The sequence below is a fragment of the Ovis aries genome, chromosome 24, assembly GCF_016772045.2.
Source record: "Ovis aries strain OAR_USU_Benz2616 breed Rambouillet chromosome 24, ARS-UI_Ramb_v3.0, whole genome shotgun sequence".
In the NCBI taxonomy this organism is placed as follows: Eukaryota; Metazoa; Chordata; class Mammalia; order Artiodactyla; family Bovidae; genus Ovis; species Ovis aries.
In genome coordinates, this window is record NC_056077.1 from 20,035,373 (window position 1) to 20,058,069 (window position 22,697).

At 37.8% G+C, this 22,697-nt stretch overlaps 1 protein-coding gene across 1 annotated transcript in view; it reads left to right on the forward strand.

Moving 5' to 3' along the window:
- The window catches only part of LOC101114079 (phospholipid-transporting ATPase ABCA3-like), a 272,511-nt gene that overhangs the window by 112,609 nt on the left and 137,205 nt on the right, over positions 1-22,697 (forward strand). Inside the window, exon 12 of the mRNA XM_042240680.1 lies at positions 381-509. Within this exon, the coding sequence (XP_042096614.1) occupies positions 381-509 (129 nt within the window). The remainder of the gene's footprint in view (positions 1-380; positions 510-22,697) is intronic.

Sequence of the window (22,697 nt, forward strand, 5' to 3'; positions counted from 1 at the left end):
TCCTTAGCATCTACACAGTACCTAATATGGTTCACATATATAGTAATTGACCAATTGCAATGCAAATACATTGAAATATAGCAAATTATTTAAATGTTTTACTACCAATATAACCCAATCCATTGTAGAAAATTAATATATTTAAGCAAAAATGAAAAGAAAAAGAAATTTAAGACAGCTAATCCTGCCACTGAGTTGTAACTATTGATACTTTCCTGTAACTATTCTTTTACGAGAGACAGTGTTAACTCTTTTGAGTAATTCACAAATAGACTGAATTTGAGATGCTAACTTGCAACATCTTATGCTTTCTTACCAAAATTCAGTTCTGTCATGTCTTTGGCTTGTTTGCAGGTCATTACCCTCCTACCAGAGGAGAGATCTTTATTGATGGATATGACATCACGGAAAATAAAACTGAAATTCGAGAAAATCTGGGCTTTTGCCCACAGGGTGACTTATTGTTTAATGACCTGACACTATCAGAACACCTTTTCTTCTACTCTATGGTGAGTCAAATTTTTAAAAATTATACAGTAAATTTACCTTTTTAAATATACAGATCTGTGAATTTTAATTCATTTAACCATCAGCACAATCACGATACAAGAAGTTTCATCACCCCAAAACACTCCCTCACACTATTCCTTTATAGCCATCCCTCTCACACTCCCCTCACCCCCCACCTGCCGATAACTACTGGGAAAGTCTAGTGGTCTATTCTTTATCACTGTTGTTTTGTCATGTTGAGAATATTATATAAATGGAATCAAATAGTATATAACCTTTAGAGATTATCTACTTACACAGAGCAGAGTGTCTTTGGGATCTTTTTTATGCTGTTGCGTGATCAGCAGTTTGTTTCTTTTAATTCCTTAATTTCAGGTTTAGAGGTAACACAGTATACCAACTGAAGGACACTGGGTTGTTTCCAAGCATAATGAATATAAATAAATGTGTTCTGAGTTTCATGTACAAACATAGGTTTTATTTCTCGCAGAATAGGATTACTGCATCATATTTTAAGTGTTTATAAGAAACTGCTAAACTGCTCTCCAGGCTGGCTGTACCATTTTGCACTCCAACCAGCAAAGAGAATTTCAGTTGCTCCACATAATTGCCAGAATTTTATATTAATACTTTTTAAAAATTAACCATTCTAATAGATCTGTATTTTAACTGTGGTTTCAATTGTCATTTCATGGATAGCTAATGATGCTGATCATTTTCATGTGCTTAGTTGCATTTTTACAATCTTTTTGATAACATATTTGTTCAGACCCTCTACCCTCTTTTAAAAATATGAGTTGTTTGTTTCCTTATTATTGAATTTTTGAGAATTCTTTATATATTCTGGACAAATGTCTTTGATGGATATTCTTTGCAAATGTTTTTCCCAGACTGTAACTAGTCTTTTCATTTTCTTGACAATGTCTTTGGCAGAGAAGAAGATTTTAAATATTAAAATCAAATTTATCATTTTCTTAATGTTCCTACCCTTACTAGCTTTTCTGGAACTCTGTGCCTGACTCCAAGACATGATTTTATTTTATATTTTCTTCTAAACTTTTGTAATTTTGCATATTACATGTATCTATGATCCATTTTGAGTTACTCTTTGTATAAAGATATAAAGTTTAAATCTATATTAATTTTTGCCTATAGATGACTAATTGTTCTAACAACATTTTTTGAAAATACTACTCTTTCATCTTTCAATTGCCTTTTGTGCATTTGTCAAAGGTCAAGTGGTCATACTTCTGTCAGCTTATATCTGAACTCTTTTCTGTCCCATTGACTTATGTGTATATCTCTTTACAAAAGGTCTCAATATAGATAGTGCTATTCATTCAACTATATTCTTCTCCAAAAGCATTTTATCTTTTAAGCTGTCTGACCTTTCCTGAAAATCTTTTGTATTATATTTTATATATCTACAAATTTTGCTGTGATTTTTATCAATATTACATTAAATCTACATATCACTTTGGAGAGAATTAACATTGTTATTATGCTGAGATTTCAAATACTTAAACACAGTATCTCTTTTCATTAAATTAGATCTTTGATTTTTCCTAGTGTAGTATAACTGCTTTTCAGTGTTATGTTAGTTTCTGCTGTACAATGAAGTGAATCAGCTCCATGTATACATATATCCCTTCCCTCTGAACCTCCCTTCCACCTCCCCATCCCATCCCTCTAGGTCATCACAGAGCACCAAGCTAAGCTGCATGTGCAATACAGCAGCTTCCCACTAGCTATCTGTTTTATGCACAATAGTGTATATATGTTATCACCATTTTTAGGTTTCATTATACAGATCCCATTGAAGAAGGAAGTGGCAACCCACTCTAGTATTCTTGCCTGGAAAATCTCATGGGCAGAGGAGCCTGGTGGGCTACAGTCCATGGGTCTGCAAATAGTAGGACACAACATAGTGATTGAGCACATACAGATCCAGTACCTATTTAAATGTGTGTGTTTGAGTTTCATTTCATGATCTGGAACTTTAAGGAATTTTTATTTCTAGTTGTTTATTAATTACACATAGAAAAATGATTGATATTTGTATGTTGACCTATTATCCTCTGACCCTGCTAAGCTCACTTGTTAGGTTTAGGAGTGTTTTGTAGATTCCTTGGTTTTATACATAGACAATCAGGTCATCAGAGAATATGGATGGTTTCTTTTGTGAGTGCCAATCTGTATGCCCTTTATTTCTTTTTCTTAACATGTTTCACTGATTGGGACAGTATAATACTGAATATGATTATTGAGAATGGACATTCTTGACTTGTTCCTGATCTCATAGGGAAAGCATTTGGTCTTTCTTCATTAAGGCTTTTTTTACATATATAATCTTTATCACCTTGAAGAAATTGTTTCTATTTTGATTTTGCAGGGAGTTTTTATTGTTTGATCAGAGACGCTTCCTGCATCTATTAATGAGTATGTGGTTTTTCTTCTTTTAGACTATTATTATACATGGTGGATTGATTGATTTTCAAATATTGAGCTAGCTTTACATTCATAGGATAAATTTCACTTGGTCGTGGATTTTTCAAATATATAATTCAATTGGATTGATAATATTTTGTTCAGAACTAAGTTTATGAGGGATGTTCACCTATAGTACCCTCTTTTTGATTTGCCTTTGTCTGTTTTTGTATCAGAGTAGTACTGGCTTTGTAAAATGTGTTGAGAAGTGTTCATTCCCCTTCTATTATATGGAAGAAATTGTGTAGAATTTTTTATTTTTATTTAATTAAATAATTAATTTTAATTTATTTATTCTTTAAATGTTAGGTAAAGTTTAGTAGTAAAATCATCTGAACCTGAAGATTTACTTTTTAATTTTTTTCTTTTTTTATTATAAATATATTTATTTTAATTAGAGGCTAATTACTTTACAATATTGTATTGGTTTTGCCATATATTGACATGAATCCACTACAGGTGTACATGTGTTCCCCATCCTGAACCCCCCTCCCACCTCCCTTCCCATCCCATCCCTCTGGGTCATCCCAGTGCACCAGCCCCAAGCATCCTGTATAATGCAATGAACCTGGACTGGCGATTCATTTCACATATGATAATATACATGTTTCAATGCCATTCTCCCAAATCATCCCACCCTCACCCTCTCCCACAGAGTCCAAAAGACTGTTCTATACATCTGTGTCTCTCTTGCTATCTTGCATACAGGGTTATCATTACCATGTTTCTAAATTCCATATATATGCGTTATTATATTGGAGAATCCCAGGGAGAGGGAGCCTCGTGGGCTACCGTCTATGGGATCGCACAGAGTCGGACATGACTGAAGCGGCTTAGCAGCAGCAGCAGCAGCAGCAGGTGTTTTTCTTTCTGGCTTACTTCACTCTGTATAATCAGCTCCAGTTTCATCCACCTCATTAGAACTGATTCAAATGTATTCTTTTTAATGGCTGAGTAATATTCCATTGTGTATATGTACCACAGCTTTCTTATCCATTCATCTGCTAATGGACATCTAGATTGCTTCCATGTCCTAGCTATTGTAAACAGAGCTGCAGTGAACATTGGGGTACACGTGTCTGTTTCAATTCTGGTTTTCTCGGTGTGTATGCCCAGCAGTGGGATTGCTGGGTCATAAGGCAGTTCTATTTCCAGTTTTTTAAGGAATCTCTACACTGTTCTCCATAGTGGCTGAACTAGTTTGCATTCCCCCCAACAGTGTAAGAGGGTTCCCTTTTCTCCACACCCTCTTCAGCATTTATTGCTGGTAGACTTTTGGATAGCAGCCATTCTGACTGGAGTGAAATGGTACCTCACTGTGGTTTTGATTTGCATTTCTCTGATAATGAGTGATGTTGAGCATCTTTTCATGTGTTTGTTAACCATCTATGTGTCTTCTTTGCAGAAATGTCTGTTTAGTTCCTTGGCCCATTTTTTGATTGGGTCATTTTTCTAGAATTGTGCTGCAGGAGTTGCTTGTATATTTTTGAGCTTAATTCCTTGTCAGTTGCTGCATTTGCTATTATTTTCTCCCATTCTGAAGGCTGTCTTTTCACCTTGCTTATAGTTTCCTTTGTTGTGCAGGAGCTTTTAACTTTAATTAGGTCCCATTTGTTTATTTTTGCTTTTATTTCCAATATTCTGAGAGGTGGGTCATAGAGGAACCTGCTGTGATTTATGTCAGAGAGTGTTTTGCCTATGTTCTCCTCTATCAAACTATAGATTCAATTATATTTAAGAACTAATCAGTGATCCAACAATAACACTTTCATATGTATATCTAAAGGATACAAAATCAGGATGTTGAAGAGATACCTGCACTCTTATTCATGATAACCAAGATAAAAACAACCAAAATGTCTATCAGCAGATAAATGGATAGAGAAAATGTTATGTATCTACGTGTGATGGTGGTTTAGTCGCTAAGTCATGTCCGACTCTTGCGATCCCGTGGACTGTAGCCAGCCAGGTTCCTCTGTTCATGGGATTCTCCAGGCAAGAATACTGGAGTGGGTAGCCATTTCCTTCTCCAGAGAATCTTCCCAACCCAGGAATTGAACCCAGGTCTCCTGCATTTCAGGCATATTCTTTATCAACTGAGCTATGAGGGAAGACAGCCATTTAAAAAAAGAAGAAAGTCCTGACAGTTGTGACAACATGAATTAACCCAAAGGACATCATGCTAAGTAAAATAAGCTAGATACAGGATGACAAATACTGCATGATCTCACTTTTATGTGGGATTTAAAGTAGTCAAACTCATAGGAGCAGAGAATAGAATGGTCATTACCAGGGGCTGGGGATGGAGGGGCAGTGCAGAGATGTTGGTCAATTGATTGAACAAAGTATTAGTTAAGGACAAAGAATAATTTCTGGAGATCTAATGCACACCAATGAGACTATAGTTAACAATACTGTGTTGTATACTGGAATTTTCTAAGAGGTTTGATCTTAACTGTTTCTCACTACAGGGAGAAGAAAGGAAGAAATGAAAATTATGTGAGGTGATGGATGTGTTAATTATTAGCTTGATTGTGGTGATAATTTCTACATAATATACATGTAAAATTATACACCTTAAATGCTTACAGATTTATCAATTATATCTCCATAAAACTGGGAAAGAACAAATTTAATTTACTTAATATTTACAGGAATATTCAGAGGTTATCTATTTCAAATTAGGCAAGCTATGGTACTTTGTGATTTTTGAGAAATTGTTGTATTTCTTCTAAGTTGAAATCTTACGAACATTTGCAGGATTTCCTTATTACCCTTTCAATGTCTCTCTTATTCCTGATATTGACAGGTTGTAATTATCTTTTTATCTGTAATTCTAACTAAAATTTTATTCCTTTTTAACTTTTCAAAGAACCTGCTTTTATTTTATTCTTTTCTATTACATTTTGCTTTTTATTTTATTTATTAATGTTTATATATTTATTATATTCACACTTAAACTTCATTTGGGGTTTTTACTCTCCTTTTTTATGTCAGTGCATAGGTGTTAATAATTGATTTGAGAATTATTATATGCTTAATAATGTAAGCATTTATTGATGTGATTTTTTTCCTTCAAGCTCTCTTTTAGCTACATCACACAAATTTTGATATGATTTGTTATATTTTCACTTATATTCAATCCAAAATATTTTCTGTGTTTCTTGAGACTTCTTCTATGGCATAGATCATTTACATGCATATTCTTTAATATCAAGTGATGAAAAGTTGTTCTATTTTCTTCCTGTTATTTTAGTTTCATTCTCTTCTGGTTAGAGATCATACTTTTTGTAGTTTCAAATGTTTTTAAATTGCTATATTTTTATGACCCAAGAAAAGATCTGTCTTGGTGACTGTCATGTGTATTTGAGAAGAATGTTTCCTGCTATTTGGTTTAAATTCCCTATAAACATAAATTAGATTAAGTAACTTGAAATTAACATTGAGTAACAATGGAAACAGTGACAGACTTCATTTACTTGGGCTCCAAAATCATTGCAGATGATGACTGCAGCCATGAAAATAAAAAATAAAATTACTTCTTGGAAGAAAATTTTGACAAACCTAGAGAGCATATTAAAAAGCAAAGACATCACTCTGCCAACAAAGGTCCATATAGTCAAAGCTATGGTTTTTCCAGCAGTCATGTATGAATATGAGAGTTGGGCCTTAAAGAAAGCTGAGCACCAGAGAATTGATGCTTTCAAACAGTGGTGTTGGAGAAGACTCTTGAGAGTCCCTTGGACTCCAAGGAGATCAAACCAGTCAATCCTAAGGGAAACCAATCCCGAATATTCATTGGAAGGACTGAAGCTGAAGCTCCAATACTTTGGTCACCTAATGCAAAGAGTTGACTCATTGAAAAAGACCCTGATGCTGGAAAGATTGAAGGCTGGAGGAGAAGGGGAGGACAGAGGACATGATTGGATGTCATCACTGACTCGAGGGACATGAGTTTGAGCAAGCTCTGGGAGATGGTGAAGGACAGGCAATCCTGGTGTGCTGCAGTCCATGGAGTCGCAAAGCACTGGACATGAGTGAATGACTGAATGACTGAACAACAGCAACAGACTTGAAATTGTTGTCTAGCTGTGCTGTATATTTGCTGATTTCTGCTTAGTAGTTCTGTTATTGAATGAGAAATATTGAAATTTTGAACTATTGTTATATATTTCCCTAATCATGTTTAAATTGATCATTTTTGTTATCTCCGATTTAAGTTCTGTTGTTAGGTGTATACACATTTAGGATTGTTAAGTCTTCTTTGTGAAATGATTCTTTGATAACATTGTTACCAATCCAAGCCCACTTTGCTTGCTGCACAACCGGCCAATAAAATCAAAGATTAGTTGTCAAGACAATGAATACGACTTTACTTGGAAATCCAGATGACAGAGAAGGTAGCAGACTAATGTCTGAAAATAACCGTCTTGTCAGGGTCTGGATACCAGTTTCTTTCACAGAGCACAGGAAGAGAGGAGGTAAAGAAGAAAAGTAAAAAACCCATTTATATTGAAAAATAGAATGGAATCTGTTCATTTCTTCTTTTCTGCATCCATTTACTTGTGAGATGGGTTTGTCTCACTGTGAGCTGAACAAAGGCATTTTACCAGTCAGACAGAGGGGCAGGGTCCCCTAGGCAACCCATTGTATATGATTGTAACAAAAACAACAAAAAACAAAGATTAGATTCAAAGAAACAGATCCAGGATGGAGTCAGAATTGGCTCTTCCCTGTAAGAATGTAATGTCCCTCTTTTATTTCTGCTAGTTTTTGCTTTGAAGTCAATTCTATCTGACATTGGGTCTTCCCAGGTGGCTCAGCGGTAAACCATCCACCTGCAATAGAGGAGATTGGCTGCAAGGCAGGGCAAGAGATGCAGGTTTGATCCCTGGGTCAGAAAGATCCCCTGGAGAAGGAAACGGCAACCCACTCCAGTATTCTTGCCTGGGAAATCCAATGGACAGGGGAGCTTGGCAGACTACAGTCCATGGGGTCACAAAAGAGTTGGACACAACTTAGCAACAACTATCTGACATTAATATAACCGTTCCAACTTTCATTTTAAATATTTATTTGGCTGCACTGGATCTTAGTTGTACAGATGGGTTCTTTCATCTTCATTGTACAAGTGGGATCTTTTAGCTGTGGCATGCAAACTGTCAGTCACAGCATGTGGGATCAAGTTCCCTGGCCAGGAATTGAACCCAAGCCCCCTGCATTGTGGAGGGTGGTGTCTTACCCACTGTACCATCAGGGAAGTCCCTCATCTTTCTTTTGATTTCTGTTTGCATGGTATGTCTTCTTCAAATACTTCACTTTAAACCTACCTATATAAATAAAATTAAAGTGAGTTTCTTTATACACATCTGTGTCTCTTTCCCTGTCTTGCATACAGGGTCGTCATTGCCATCTTCCTAAATTCCATATATATGTGTTAGTATACTGTATTGGTGTTTTTCTTTCTGGCTTACTTCACTCTGTATAATCGGCTCCAGTTTCATCCATCTCATCAGAACTGATTCAAATGAATTCTTTTTAACGGCTGAGTAATACTCCATTGTGTATATGTACCACAGCTTTCTTATCCATTCATCTGCTGATGGACATCTAGGTTGTTTCCATGTCCTGGCTATTATAAACAGTGCTGCGATGAACATTGGGGTACATGTGTCTCTTTCAATTCTGGTTTCCTCGGTGTGTATGCCCAGAAGTGGGATTGCTGGGTCATAAGGTAGTTCTATTTGCAATTTTTTAAGGAATCTCCACACTGTTCTCCATAGTGGCTGTACTAGTTTGCATTCCCACCAACAGTGTAGGAGGGTTCCCTTTTCTCCACACCCTCTCCAGCATTTATTGCTTGTAGATTTTTGGATCGCAGCCATTCTGACTGGTGTGAAGTGGTACCTCATTGTGGTTTTGATTTGCATTTCTCTAATAATGAGTGATGTTGAGCATCTTTTCATGTGTTTGTTAGCCATCCGTATGTCTTCTTTGGAGAAATGTCTATTTAGTTCTTTGGCCCATTTTTTGATTGGGTCGTTTATTTTTCTGGAGTTGAGCTGCAGAAGTTGCTTGTATATTTTTGAGATTAGTTGTTTGTCAGTTGCTTCATTTGCTATTATTTTCTCCCATTCAGAAGGCTGTCTTTTCACCTTGCTTATATTTTCCTTTGTTGTGCAGAAGCTTTTAATTTTAGTTAGATCCCATTTGTTTATTTTTGCTTTTATTTCCAGCATTCTGGGAGGTGGATCATAGAGGATCCTGCTGTGATTTATGTCTGAGAGTGTTTTGCCTATGTTCTCCTCTAGGAGTTTTATAGTTTCTGATCTTACATTTAGATCTTTAATCCATTTTGAGTTTATTTTTGTGTGCGGTGTTAGAAAGTGATCTAGTTTCATTCTTTTACAAGTGGTTGACCAGTTTTCCCAGCACCACTTGTTAAAGAGAGGGAGAGGGTGGGATGATTTGGGAGAATGACATTCTAACATGTATACTATCATGTGAATTGAATCGCCAGTCTATGTCTGACGCAGGATGCAGCATGCTTGGGGCTGGTGCATGGGGATGACCCAGAAAGATGTTATGGGGAGGGAGGTGGGAGGGGGGTTCATGTTTGGGAATGCATGTAAGAATTAAAGATTTTAAAATTTAAAAAATAAAAACTAAAAAAAAAAAAAAAAGAAAAAAAAAGAAGAAAAAAAAATAAAAAAAAATAAAAGATAGAATCAAAATAGATAAAAAAAATAATAATAAAGTGAGTTTCTTATAGACATTGTATAGCTAGGTCATGTTTTTTAATACAATCTGCCAATCTCTATCTTTTCATTGATGTGTTTAGAGCATTTATATTTTATGTTTGTATTTAAATCGACCATTTTATTAATTGTTTCCTGTTTGTTCTCATTGCATTTTCCCCTCTGTTTCCCCTTTCCAGTCTTATTTTGGGTTATTTGAATATTTTTAATATTATAATTCAAATTGTCTATTGTGGTTTTTACTATATCTCTGGACATTTTTAATGGTTGCTCTAGGGACTTACAAAATATAGACAGTTTTCATAGTTGTGTAGAAACGATATTCTCCAACTTTTATGTGGAATGTAGAAACCTTACCACATTGTAGATATTTTATCCTCCTTTCTTTTTGCTATAGTTGTCATATATTACACCTACATATATTGAAAACATCATTAAATAGTATTATATTTTTTCCTTAAAACCATGCAGCATGTTTAAAGAACCATGAGAGAATAATAGTTTTTTTTATTATTTACCATTTCTGTTGTATTTTTATCATTTATGATGTTCCAAGTTTTCAATATCATTCCTTTTGTTTGAAAAACATTCCTAATCAGTTGTTTTAGATCAATACTCTTAGCTATGAATTCTCTTAGCCTTCCTTCACCTGAGAGTATCTTTAATTCACCACATTCCTCAAGCATATTTTTGTTTGACATCGAAATCTGGGTTGACAGTGCTTTTCCTTCAAGACTTAAATGTTGTTTCACTGCTTTCTGGACACCACGGTTTCTGATGAGCAATCCACAATCATCTGAATTGTTTCCCTGTAGGTAATTAGGTTGTTTTCTGGGTTTTCTTTTTTTCTGGATGATCTCAGTACTTCTTTGTTTTTACATTTTAGCAATCTGTTTGTGATCTGTCTGGTTTGGATTTCTTTTTATCTTTCTAAGTGGGATTTGGTCAGCTTCTTCAATCTGTACCCTTGTGTTTCTTGTCAAACTTGGAAAGTTTTCAGTCATTATTTCTTCATGGTATCTTTTTGTCTCCTTCTGGAACTTCAAAGACATGAACTGCCGGGGTCCAGCCCCGGTGGATCCAGGGAATTCGAAGGGTGGACGGCGTTGGCGTGGAAAGACTTGTTTATTTATTAATATAAGATTAGATTAAGAAACTATAGTGTAGTAAGAAGATTAAGTGGAGGAAGAGGGCTGAATAGCTTGGTTTACGCAGAAGACCAATAAAATTCCAGACAAGGAATTTGCACCATCTATGTTGGGCCACTGGCGCCCGCTTGAATATCTAAGGGTGCCTCGCCTTAAGCTCCCTTTCGTGCGGGTCTTAACAGCCAGGGCAAGTAAGTAGACCTGGCGAGCCTCCGCTCCCCAGGTGGAGATTCAGCCTGAAGTTAAAGTAAAGAGCAGAGAGAGGGAAAGGGAAAGAAGAAGAGACAGAGAAAGAAAAACACGGGGGGAGCCAGAGTCCCAAGAAACCAGGCCGAGAGACTAGTCCCAAAAACTGGTCCAAGAAGCTGGCCCCATCCTTTATTGTTCAGAAGGCCTTTTATACTTTTGATAAAACACGGAGATCAATGGGTAACACAAAATTATGTAGCATTCACAGCTCAGACTCTTTCTGTACATCATTTTGTATACAAAAGGTCTCAAGTGATTTACATTATCTTCTGGCCAAGAGGCTTGTTAACACTTTTGGCTCTCTTCCTTAATGAATGTTAATTTTGTTTCCCCTGAAGTGTTTTTCTTTAATCTGCATCTCCTTAAAGCATTAAAGTTACATCTCTATAGAACAAAGGTGCAGTGGGATATAACAAAGAAGGTACTTAACTCAAAGATCTAATGTTGCTAATACAAGGTCTACTACTTGTTTTTCTATATACCAACTATATCTAAAAATAAAGGATATGAAAATTTGGCAGCAAGCATTGACTCAACAAATGAAATTTTTAATCAGTCCTATTCTAAAGATTTTGACTCTTCGGAAGCCCCTACATTCCTAGGATGTTTTAAGCTTCCTGTGCCTCCTGCGGTCAGGAGGCCTCAAACAATCACATGCGCAGCTGTACGAGTCCTGCAGGCAGGCTAGAAAGCCATCAGAGGGGTTTTTGGATTGAAACACTTTCAAATGCAGAAGACTAAAGCCCTGAATTGACTTTTTCCAGAAAATGTCAGAAGAGTGGAAAAGCAGAGCACAAAAGCCGGCAGATTTTTGTTGGGGTACATGCTTAGGAATTTCCAGAGGTGTCCCTGAAGTCTGAGCACGCCTTGCATATGTCAGCTTCCTTCCTCATGACCTTGTCATGGGCGGGATTCCTCACACTGGCTCCCGGCAATGAACATTAGACATTTTTTTGTCCCCCAAATCCTTTGGGCTTTATTTTTCTTATATCATTTTTTCTCTCAGTTGTTCAGATTGGATAATATCTATTGATCTATCTTCAAGTTCACTAACTTTTTACTCTATTATTTATTCTACTATTGAGTATATCTTCTTTATTTTGATGGCACTTTCTTTTTTAACATTTTATTAAGGTCAGCTACCTGCCAGGACCAGGACTACAAAGATTGCTATAGCAATCTGTTCCCTTAAGAAGTGAAAATGTAGAGAATAAAAGATATAAATGCATAATTAAAACACCAAGGAGTATTACTTAACAGTAATTGAGATGTATGAACAGTGTGAAGTGTATGCCCAACAGAGTTTAGGGGAAATTAGAAAATATTTTCTGAAGAAGCAAAATCTTGAAGTATAGTTAATTTGTAATGTTGTGCTAGTTTCAGGTATGCAGCAAAGTGATTTATAGGTTAATAAAAGATTCTGAATATAGCTTCCTGTGCTATACATTAGGTCCTTGTTGTTATCCTATTTTTTATATAATAGTGTGTACATGCTAATTACAAACTTTCTATTTATCTCCCCCTCCACTATCCCCTTTTATAACTATAAGTTTGTCTTCTATGTCTGAGTCTGTTTCTTTTTTGTAAATAAGTTCATTCATGTCTTATTTTTAGGTTCCTCATGTAAGTGATATCACTTATCTTTCTTTCCGTGGCTTACTTCACTCAATATGATAATCTCTATGTCCATTCATGTTGTTGCAAATGGCATTATTTCATGCTTTTTGTGGCTAATATTCCATTGTGTATATATGCCACATCTTCATTCATCTGTCAATGGACATGAAACTTGGGGATTGTGTACCTTTTCAAATTAGAGCTTTCTCTAAATATGTGCCCAGGAGTGGGCTTGCAGGATTATATGGTAACTCTATTTTTAGTTTTTAAGGAACCTCCATACTTTTTCCATAGTGAAGTGGAAGTTGCTCAGTCATATCTGACTCTGCAACCCCATGGACTATAGAGTCCTAGGAATTCTCCAGGCCAGAATACTGGAGTGGGTAGCCTTTTCCTTCTCCAGTGGATCTTCCCCACCCAGGGATCGAACCCAGGTCTCCTGTATTGCAGACAAATTCTTTACCAGCTGAGCCACAAGGGAAGCTGCACCAATTTACATTCCCACCAGCAGTGTAGAAGGGTTCTTTTTCTCCACACATTCTCTATCACTTATTATTGATAGACATTTTAGTGATGGTTATCCTGAACTGCATGAGGTGGCATCTCATTGTAGTTTTTATTTACATTCCTCTAATATTTATTGATATAGGGCATCTTTTCATGTGGCTGTTAGCCATCTGTATGTCTTCTTTGGAGAAATGTCTATTTAGATCTTCTGCTCGTTTTTTGATTGGGTTTTTTCTTGGTATTAATGATATGAGGTGTTTTTATATTTTGGAAATCATTAATAATCGCTTGTCAGTAGCAAAGTTTACTAATATTTATCCCCATCTATAGGTTGTCTTTTCTTTTCTTTCTTTTTTTTATGTTTTCCTTTGTTGAGTGAAAGCTTTTAAGTTTAACTGGATCTGATTTGTTTATTTTTGTTTTTATTTCCATTATTCTAGGTAATGGATTCAAAAGAATATTGCTATAATTTATGTCAAAGTGTGTTCTGCCTATGTTTTCCTCTAGGAGTTTGACAATATAGTCTTACATTTCAGTCTCTGATCCATTTTGAGTTTATCTTTGTATGTGGTATTAGGGTTCTAATTTCATTGTTTTATATGTACCTATTTGGTATTCTCAACACTACTTATTGAAGAGACCTTCTTCCATTTTGTATTCTTGCCTCCTCCATCATAGGTTAATTGATAATAGTGTGTGATTGGTTTCTGGGCTTTCTATCCTGTTCCATTGATCTATGTGTCTGTTTTTGTACCAGTACCATGGTGGCTTAATTATTGTAGCTTTGTAGTATAGTCTGAAGTCAAGGAGCATGATTTCTCCAGCTTCACTCTTCTTTCTCAAGATTATTTTGACTATTCAGTGTCTTTTGTGTCTCCATACAGATTATGAAATTTTTTTCTAGTTCTGTGAAAGATGAAGGATGTAGTTGGTAATTTGATAGGGATTGCCTTTGAATCTGTAGATTGCGTTGGGTTATATGGTCATTTTAACAATGCTGATTCTTTCAATCCAAGAGTAACATATATATTTTCATCTGTTTATGTCCTCTTAAGTTTCTTTCATCACCATCTTGACTTCCTGGAGTACGGGTCTTTTGCTTCATTAGATAGGTTTATTTCTAGGTATTTTCTTTTTTTTTTTTGATGTGATGATAAATGGGATGATCTCTGTACTTTCTCTTTCTGATCTTTTGCTGTTAATGTGTAGAACTGAAACAGATATCTGTATATTAATTTTGTATCTGGAAACTTTAGCAAATTCATTGATGGACTCTAGTAGTTTTCTGGGAGCATCTTTAGGATTTTCTATGTATAGCATCATGTCATCTGCAAAGTGACAGTTTTACTTCTGTTCCAATTTGGATTGCTTTTATTTCTCTCTCTTCTTTGATTGCTGAGACAGTGAACATCCTGTCTTGTTCCTGATCTTAGAGGAAATGCTTTCAACATTTCACCATTGAATATGATGTTAGCTGTGGGTTTGTCATATATGGCCTTTATTATGCTGAGTTATGTTCCCTCTATGCCCGCTTTCTGAAGAGTTTTTATCATAAATGGATGTTGCATTTTATCAGAAGTTTTTCTGCATCTATTGAGGTGACCACATGGCTTTTATACTTAAATTTGTTAATATAGTATATCACATTGATGGATTAGTGGATATTGAAGAATCCTTGCATTGCTGGGATAAATCCCATTTGATCATGGTGTATGATCCTTTTAATGTATTGTTGCATTCATTTTGCTAGTATTTTGTTGAAGATTTTTGCATCTGTTTATCAGTGATACTGTTTTGTAATTTTTTGTGATATCTTTATCTGCTTTTCATACCAGATGGCTTCATAGAGGGGCTTCTCCGGTGGCTCAGTGATAAAGAATCCACCTGCAGTACAGGAGGCACAGGAGACACAGGTTCAATCCCTGGATTGGGAAGATCGCCTGGAGAAGGGCATGGCAATCCACTCTGGTATTCTTACCTGGAGGGTCCCTTGGACAGCAGAGCCTGGTGGACTACAGTCCACAGGGCTGCAAACAGTCAGTCATGACTGAAGCAATTTAGCACATGCACAGCCTCATAAAATGAATTCAGAAGTGTTCCTTCCTCTGCAATTTTTTTTTAATAGTTTCAGAAGGTTAGGTACTAACTTTTCTTTAAATGTTTGGTACAATTCACTTGTGAAGAGATCTGGTCCTGGACTTTTGTTTATTAGGAATTTTTAAATTATGGATTCAGTTCTAGTAGTTGGTCTGTTCATATTTTCTATTTACTCATTGTTAAGTCTTGGGAGATTGCTCATTTCTAATAATTTATCCATTTCTTCTAGCCTGTCCATTTTATTGACATATAGTTGCTTGAACTAGTTTTTTATGATCCTTTGTATCTTTATGGTACCTGTTGTAACTTCTCATTTTTCATTTCTGATTTTATTAATTTGGGCCCCCTCCCATTTTTTCTTGATAAGCCTGGCTATAAGCTTATCAATTATGTTTACCTTTTCAAAGAACTAGCCTTTAGTTTTACTTATCTTTTCTATTTTTTTCTTAGACTCTATCTCATTTATATCTTCTCTAATCTTTATGAATTCTTTTCTTCAACAAACTTTGGGTTTTGTTTGTTCTTCTTTCTCTAGTTGCTTTAGGCATAAGGTTAAGTTGTTTACTTGAGATTTTTCTTGTTTCCCAAGGTAAGCTAAAAACTTCCCTTTTTAGAACTGCTTTTGCTGCATCCCGTAGGGTGTGGGGGCTTCACTGGTGGCTCCAACAGTAAAGAATTTGCCTGTAATGCAGGAGACCTGGATTCAGTCCCTGGGTCAGAAAGATCCCTTGGAGAAGGACTGGCTACCCACTCCAGTATTCTTGCCTGGAAAATCCCATAGACAGAGGAAACTGGCAGGCTACAGTACATGGGGTCACAAAGAGTTGGACACAACTGAGCAACTAACACACACACATAAGGTATGGGTTGTCATGTTTTCACTGTCATTTGTCTCTAGGTATTTTTTATTTCCTGCTTAACTATTATAGTGATCCATTCATTATTTACTAGCCTATTGTGTAGCCTCCAAGAATTTGTGGGGTTTTGCAGGTTTTTCTCTTTTAGTTTATTTCTAGCCTCATATTTTCAGACAAGATGCTTGACATAATTTAAATTTTCTTAAATTTACAGAGGCTTGCTTTGTGGCTCATGTGATCTATCCTGGAGAATGTCCCACGTGTACTTAAAAAGAATGTGCATTCCACTGCTCTTGGATGGAATGCTCTTTTCAGTTCAGTTCAGTTCAGTCTCTCAGTCGTGTCTGACTGACTCTCTGCGACCCCATGAATCGCAGCACGCCAGGCTTCCTTGTCCATCACCAACTCCCAGAGTTTACTCAAACTCATGTCCATCAAGTCGGTGATGTCATCCAGCCATCTCTCCTCTGTCGTCCCCTTCTCCTCTTGCCCCCAATCCCTCCCAGCATCAGTCTTTTCCAATGAGTCAACCCTTTGCATGAGGTGGCCAAAGTACTGGAGTTTCAGCTTTAGCACCATTCCCTCCAAAGAACTATCACTAAAGTCAATCTGATCTAAAGAACACCCAGGACTAATCTCCTTTAGAATGGACTGGTTGAATCTCCTTGCACTCCAAGGGAGTCTCAAGAGTCTTCTCCAACACCACAGTTCAAAAGCATCAATTTTTTGGCTCTCAGCTTTCTTCACAGTCCAACTCTCACATCCATACATGACCACTGGAAAAACCATAGCCTTGACTAGACGGACCTTTGTTGGCAAAGTAATGTCTCTGCTTTTCAATATGCTGTCTAGGTTGGTCATAACTTTCCTTCAAGGGAGTAAGTGTCTTTTAATTTCATGGCTGCAATCACCATCTGCAGTGATTTTGGAGCCCAAAAAATAAATTCTGACACTGTTTCCACTGTTTCCCCATCTATTTGCCATGAAGTGATGGGACCATATGCCATGATCTTCGTTTTCTGAATGTTGAGCTTTAAGCCAACTTTTTCACTCCCCACTTTCACTTTCATCAAGAGGCTTTTGAGTTCCTCTTCACTTTCTGCCATAAAGGTGGTGTCATCTGCATATCTGAGGTTATTGATATTTCTCCTGGCAATCTTGATTCCAGCTTGTGCTCTGTCAGTTCAGTTCAGTTCAGTTCAGTTCAATTCAGTTCAGTTGCTCAGTCGTGTCCGACTGTTTGCGACCCCATGAATTGCAGCACGCCAGGCCTCCGTGTCCATCACCAACTTCCGGAGTTCACTCAGACTCACATCCATCGAGTCAGTGATGCCATCCAGCCATCTCATCCTCTGTCATCCCCTTTTCTTCCTGCCCCCAATCCCTCCCAGCATCAAAGTCTTTTCCAATGAGTCAGCTCTTCGCATGAAGTGGCCAAAGTACTGGAGTTTCAGCTTCAGCATCCTCCCTCCAAAGAACTATCACTAAAGTCAATCTGATCTAATATGTCATTTAAGGCCTGTGATTCCTTATTGATTTTCTATTTGGATGACCTGTTCATTAATGTAAATGAGGTGTTAAGAGTCTCCCACTATAATAGGGCTGTCCTGGTAGCTCAGTGGATAAAGAATCCGCCTGCAATGTGGAGACATGGATTTGATTCCTGGATTGGGAAGATCCCCTGGAGAAGGGAACGGCTACTCACTTCATTATTCTGGCCTGGAGAATTCCATGGACAGAGGAGCTTGGCAGGCTACCATCCACAGGGTCACAAAGAGTCAGATACAACTGAGTGACTTTCACTACTCCTACTGCTAACTGTGTTACTGTCAGTTTCTCTGTTTATATCTGTTAACATGCATCTTATGTGTTGTGATGCTACCTTAGATGCATATATATTTTAAATTATATCTTTTTCTTGATCCTTTGATCATTATACAGTGTCCTTCTTGGTCTCTTGTGACAGTCTTTATTTTAAAGTCTATTTGTCCAATATAAATATTGCTACTCCAGCTTTCTTTTGATTTCCATTTGCATGCAATACATTTTTCCATTCCCTCATTTTTTTTCTTTTTAATTTAGATCAGAATTTTTTTTTAAATTCCTTGCTGATTTAAAATGACTAATCAGAATAAAAGTTAAAAGTCTGTCTAGAGGTTGGAGTGTCTCCTATTTATAAAGGTTAGAATTCAGGTATCCCCTCTACCTATCACCATACTGAGGTGGACCCCCAAGGAACACCTGGAGGGGCCTAGGTCTACCACTCCTTCTCTATCCCATTTTTGGCATGTGTCCATCCCCTCACTTTCAGTCCATATGTGTCTCTAGATCTGAAGTGAGTTTCTTATGCAGCATATATGTGGGTCCTATTTTTGTATCCATTAAGCCACCTATGTGTTTTGTTTGGAGCATTTAGTCTATTCACATTTAAGCTAATTATTGCTATGTATGTTCCTATTGCCATTTTGTTAATGTTTTAAATTTGTTTTTCATGTTCTTTTCTCCCCTTCTTTTGTTCTCTTCACTTGTGATTTGATGACTGTCTATAGTGTATGTTCGGAGAAGGCAATGGCAACCCACTCCAGTACTCTTGCCTGAAGGATCCCGTGGATGGAGGAGCCTGGTGAGCTGCAGTCCATGGGGTCACTAAGAGTCAGACACGACCGAGCAGCTTCACTTTCACTTTTCACTTTAATGCATTGGAGAAGGAAATGGCAACCCACTCCAGTGTTCTTGCCTGGAGAATCTCAGGGACGGAGGCTGCCGTCTATGGGGTCGCACAGAGTCGGACACGACTGAAGCGACTTAGCAGCAGCAGCATAGTGTATGTTTGGATTCCTTTTACTCTTTTGTGTGTATATCTATTACAGATTTTTGTTTTGTTGTTACCATGAGATTTTTGTATAGCAGTGTGCGTAGAGACGTGTGTATGTATACACACATCTTCCCTTGTGGCTCATTTGGTAAAGAATCCGTCTGCAATGTGGGAGACCTGGGTTCGATCCCCGGGTTGGGAAGATCCCCTGGAGAAGGGGAAAGCCACTCCAGTATTCTGGCCTGAAGAATTCCATGGACTGTATAGTCCATGGGATCGCAAAGAGTCAGACACAGCTGAGCCACTTTCACTTTCACTTCACTTCATATATATGTATATGTGTGTGTGTGTATGTATATGTGTGTGTGTTTGTGTGTGTGTGTGGTTTAGTCACTAAGTTGCGTCCGACCCTTGTGACCCCATGGACTGTAGCCCGCCAGGCTCCTCTGTCCATGGGATTTCCCAGGCAAGAATACTGGAGTGGATTGCCATTTCCTTCTCCAGACAAATACACAGGCCATTATAAAGGGTCATAAGTTTCATTAAAAAAAGATTCTTAATTGAAAACAATGCCAGCATGTGCGTGTGTCTGTGTGTGCCTGTGAGAGAGAGGTGCCAACTTTGGATGGCTAGAAGAGGTTTCTCTGAGAAGATGACATTTGATATGAGACCTGAAGCAGCTGGACAAGAGCTCCACGGGCCATGGGGCTAGAGAGGGAATGCACAAGGAGCATTCAGAGTCAAAAGAAGGCCTGGGTGATATGGGGTAGTGACTGAGCAAGAAAGGGGTGAGAAGTAGGTGGAAGAGGCCCACAGAATAAATACATATATATATACACACACATATATATACACACACACTTGTTGTAGGTGTCTGCTCTCTTCATTTCAAATGCATTTTAGATACCTTGCATTTGTACTCTTGTCCCCTCATGATTACTGTTTTTGACATTATATTTTGTGTCTGACTGTTTCATGTATCCCTTAACTGCTTATTGTGGATATAAATGATTTTACTACTTTTGCCTTTTAGCCTCCCTGTTAGCTTTGTGTGTGGATGATTTCCCACTTTTAGTGTATGTTTGCCTTTACCAGTGAGCTTTTCCATTCATAACTTTCTTGTTTCTAGTTGTGGCCTCTTCTTTTCTGCCTAGAGAATATCCTTTAGTGTTTCTTATAAAGCTGATTTAGTGGTGCTGAATTGTTTTAGCTTTTCCTTGTCTGTAAAGCATTTTATTTCACCATCAAATCTGAATGAGAGTCTTCCTGGGTAGAATATTCTAGATTGTAGGTTTTTCATTTTGAGTATGTCATGCCACTCCCTTCTAGCTTGCAGAGTTCATGCTTAAAAATCAGTTGATAGCTTTATGGGAGCTCCCTTGTATGTTGTTTCTTTTCTGTTGTTGCTTTTAATATTCTCTCTTTATTTTCCACTCTTGTCAGTTTGCTTACTATGTGTCTTGGTGTGTTCCTCTGCAGGTTAAACCTGTATGGGACTCTCTGGTCTTTTGGAAGTTGGGTGACTGTTTCCTTGCCCATTGGGGCAACTTTTCAGCTATTACCTCCTCAGATATTTTCTCAGGTCCTTTCTCTCTCTCTTCTCCTTCTGAGACCCCTATAATATGAATATTATCACTCTTGTTGTTGTCCCAGAGGTCTCTTAAGCTGTCTTCATTTCTTTTCACTTTTTTTCTTTTTCTGTTCAGCCACAGTGATTTCCACTACTCTGTCTTCCAGCTCAGTTATCCATTCTTCCTCATTTAGTCTACTATTGATTCCTTCTAGTGTACTTTTCATTCAGTTATTGTATTCTTCAATTCTATTTCATTGTTCTTTATATTTTCTAATTCTTTGTTTAAAAAAAAACTAATTTATCACTCTGTGCATACATTCTCCACCTGAGTTCTTGGATCATCTTTATAATCAATACTCTGAACTCTTTCCCAGGTAGATTGCCTATATCCATGTCACTTAGTTTTTCTTCTGAGTTTTTGTATTGTTCCTAATCTGAAACATATTCCTCTTTCACCTAATTTTGTCAAAATTGCTATTTGTATGTTTATGTATGTGGAAGATTAGTTATGTTTCTCACCCTTGCTGGCCTTCTGTCCCAGTACTGCACTTTTCAAGGGCCAGGGGCCAGCTGTTCCAAGGGTAGTGCCTGGCCTGCATTCACAGATTAATTTTGTAGACTTCAAGACCATAATTTTCTTGCTTCTGGTGTCTGCTTCCTGGTAGGTGAGACTGGTCCAGAGGCTTGTGCAGACTTCCTGGTGGGAGGGGCTCTTGACTGCCCACTGATGGGTGAAGCTGAGTCTTGGCCCTCGGCTGGGCAGAACTGTCCAAGTGCTTGTTTATAGTTGTCTGTATGTTCAGAGAGTCTTTAGGCAGCCTGTCTGCTGATGAATGGGAATATAGCCCCAATGACTTAGTTGTTTAGACTGAGGCATTTTAGCACTGGAGCCTTGACTGTTGGGTGGGGCCTGGTCTTGGTGTTAATGACCCAAGCAAGATGTCAGCCTCCAAGAGAATTCATGCAGAAGAATACTCTCCCCTATATGTACTCTTGCCTGGAAAATCCCATGGATGGAGGAGCCTGGTAGGCTGCAGTCCATGGGGTCGCTAAGAGTCGGACACAACTGAGCGACTTCACTTTCACTTTTCACTTTCATACATTGGAGAAGGAAATAGCAACCCACTCCAGTACTCTTGCCTGGAGAATCCCAGGGACGGGGGAGCCTGGTGGGCTTCTGTCTATGGGGTCACACAGAGTTGGACACGACTGAAGCGACTTAGCAGCAGCCTATGTCCATAACCAGTGTCTATTCCCCCAGAGTGAACCATGTCCAACCCCTGCTTCCCCAGGAGACCTTGCAAGACTAGCAGGTACGTGTGGCCCAAGCTCTTATGAAATTACTGCTTTTGTCCTTGTTCCTGGTGCATGTGTTTTTTTGTATGCCCTTTAAGAGTAAAGTCTCTTTTCCCCCTATGCTGTGGAGTTCTTGCAGTCTAAGCCCGCCAGCCTTCAAAGTCACCTGCTCTGGGGACTCCTCTTCCCTGTGCCAGATCCCCTGGCTGAGGGATTTGACATGGGTTTCTGAACTCTCACTTCTCTGGAAGAACCTCTGTAATACAATTTTCTCCAGTCTTTGGGTTGCTCACTGAGGGATATGGGGTTTGATTATATTGCAAGACCACCCCTCATACCTGTCTCACTGTGTTTCCTTCTTTATGTCTTTAGTTGTAAAAGATCTTTTCTGGTAGGTTTCAGACTTTTTCTTTTTTTTAATATTAATTTCTTTATTTTAATTGGAGGCTAATTACTTTACAATATTGTATTGGTTTTGCCATACATCAACATGAATCTGCCACGGGTGTACACATGTTCCCCATCCTGAACCCCCCTCCCACCTCCCTCCCCATACCCTCCCTCTGGGCCATCCCAGTGCACCAGCCCCAAGCATCCTGTATCCTGCATTGAACCTGGACTGGTGATTCATTTCATATATGATATTATACATTTTTCAATACCATTCTCCCAAATCATCCCACCCTCTCCCTCTCCCACAGAGTCCAAAAGACTGTTCTATACCTCTGTGTCCCTTTTGCTGTCTCTCATACAGGGTTATCATTACCATCATTCTAAATTCCA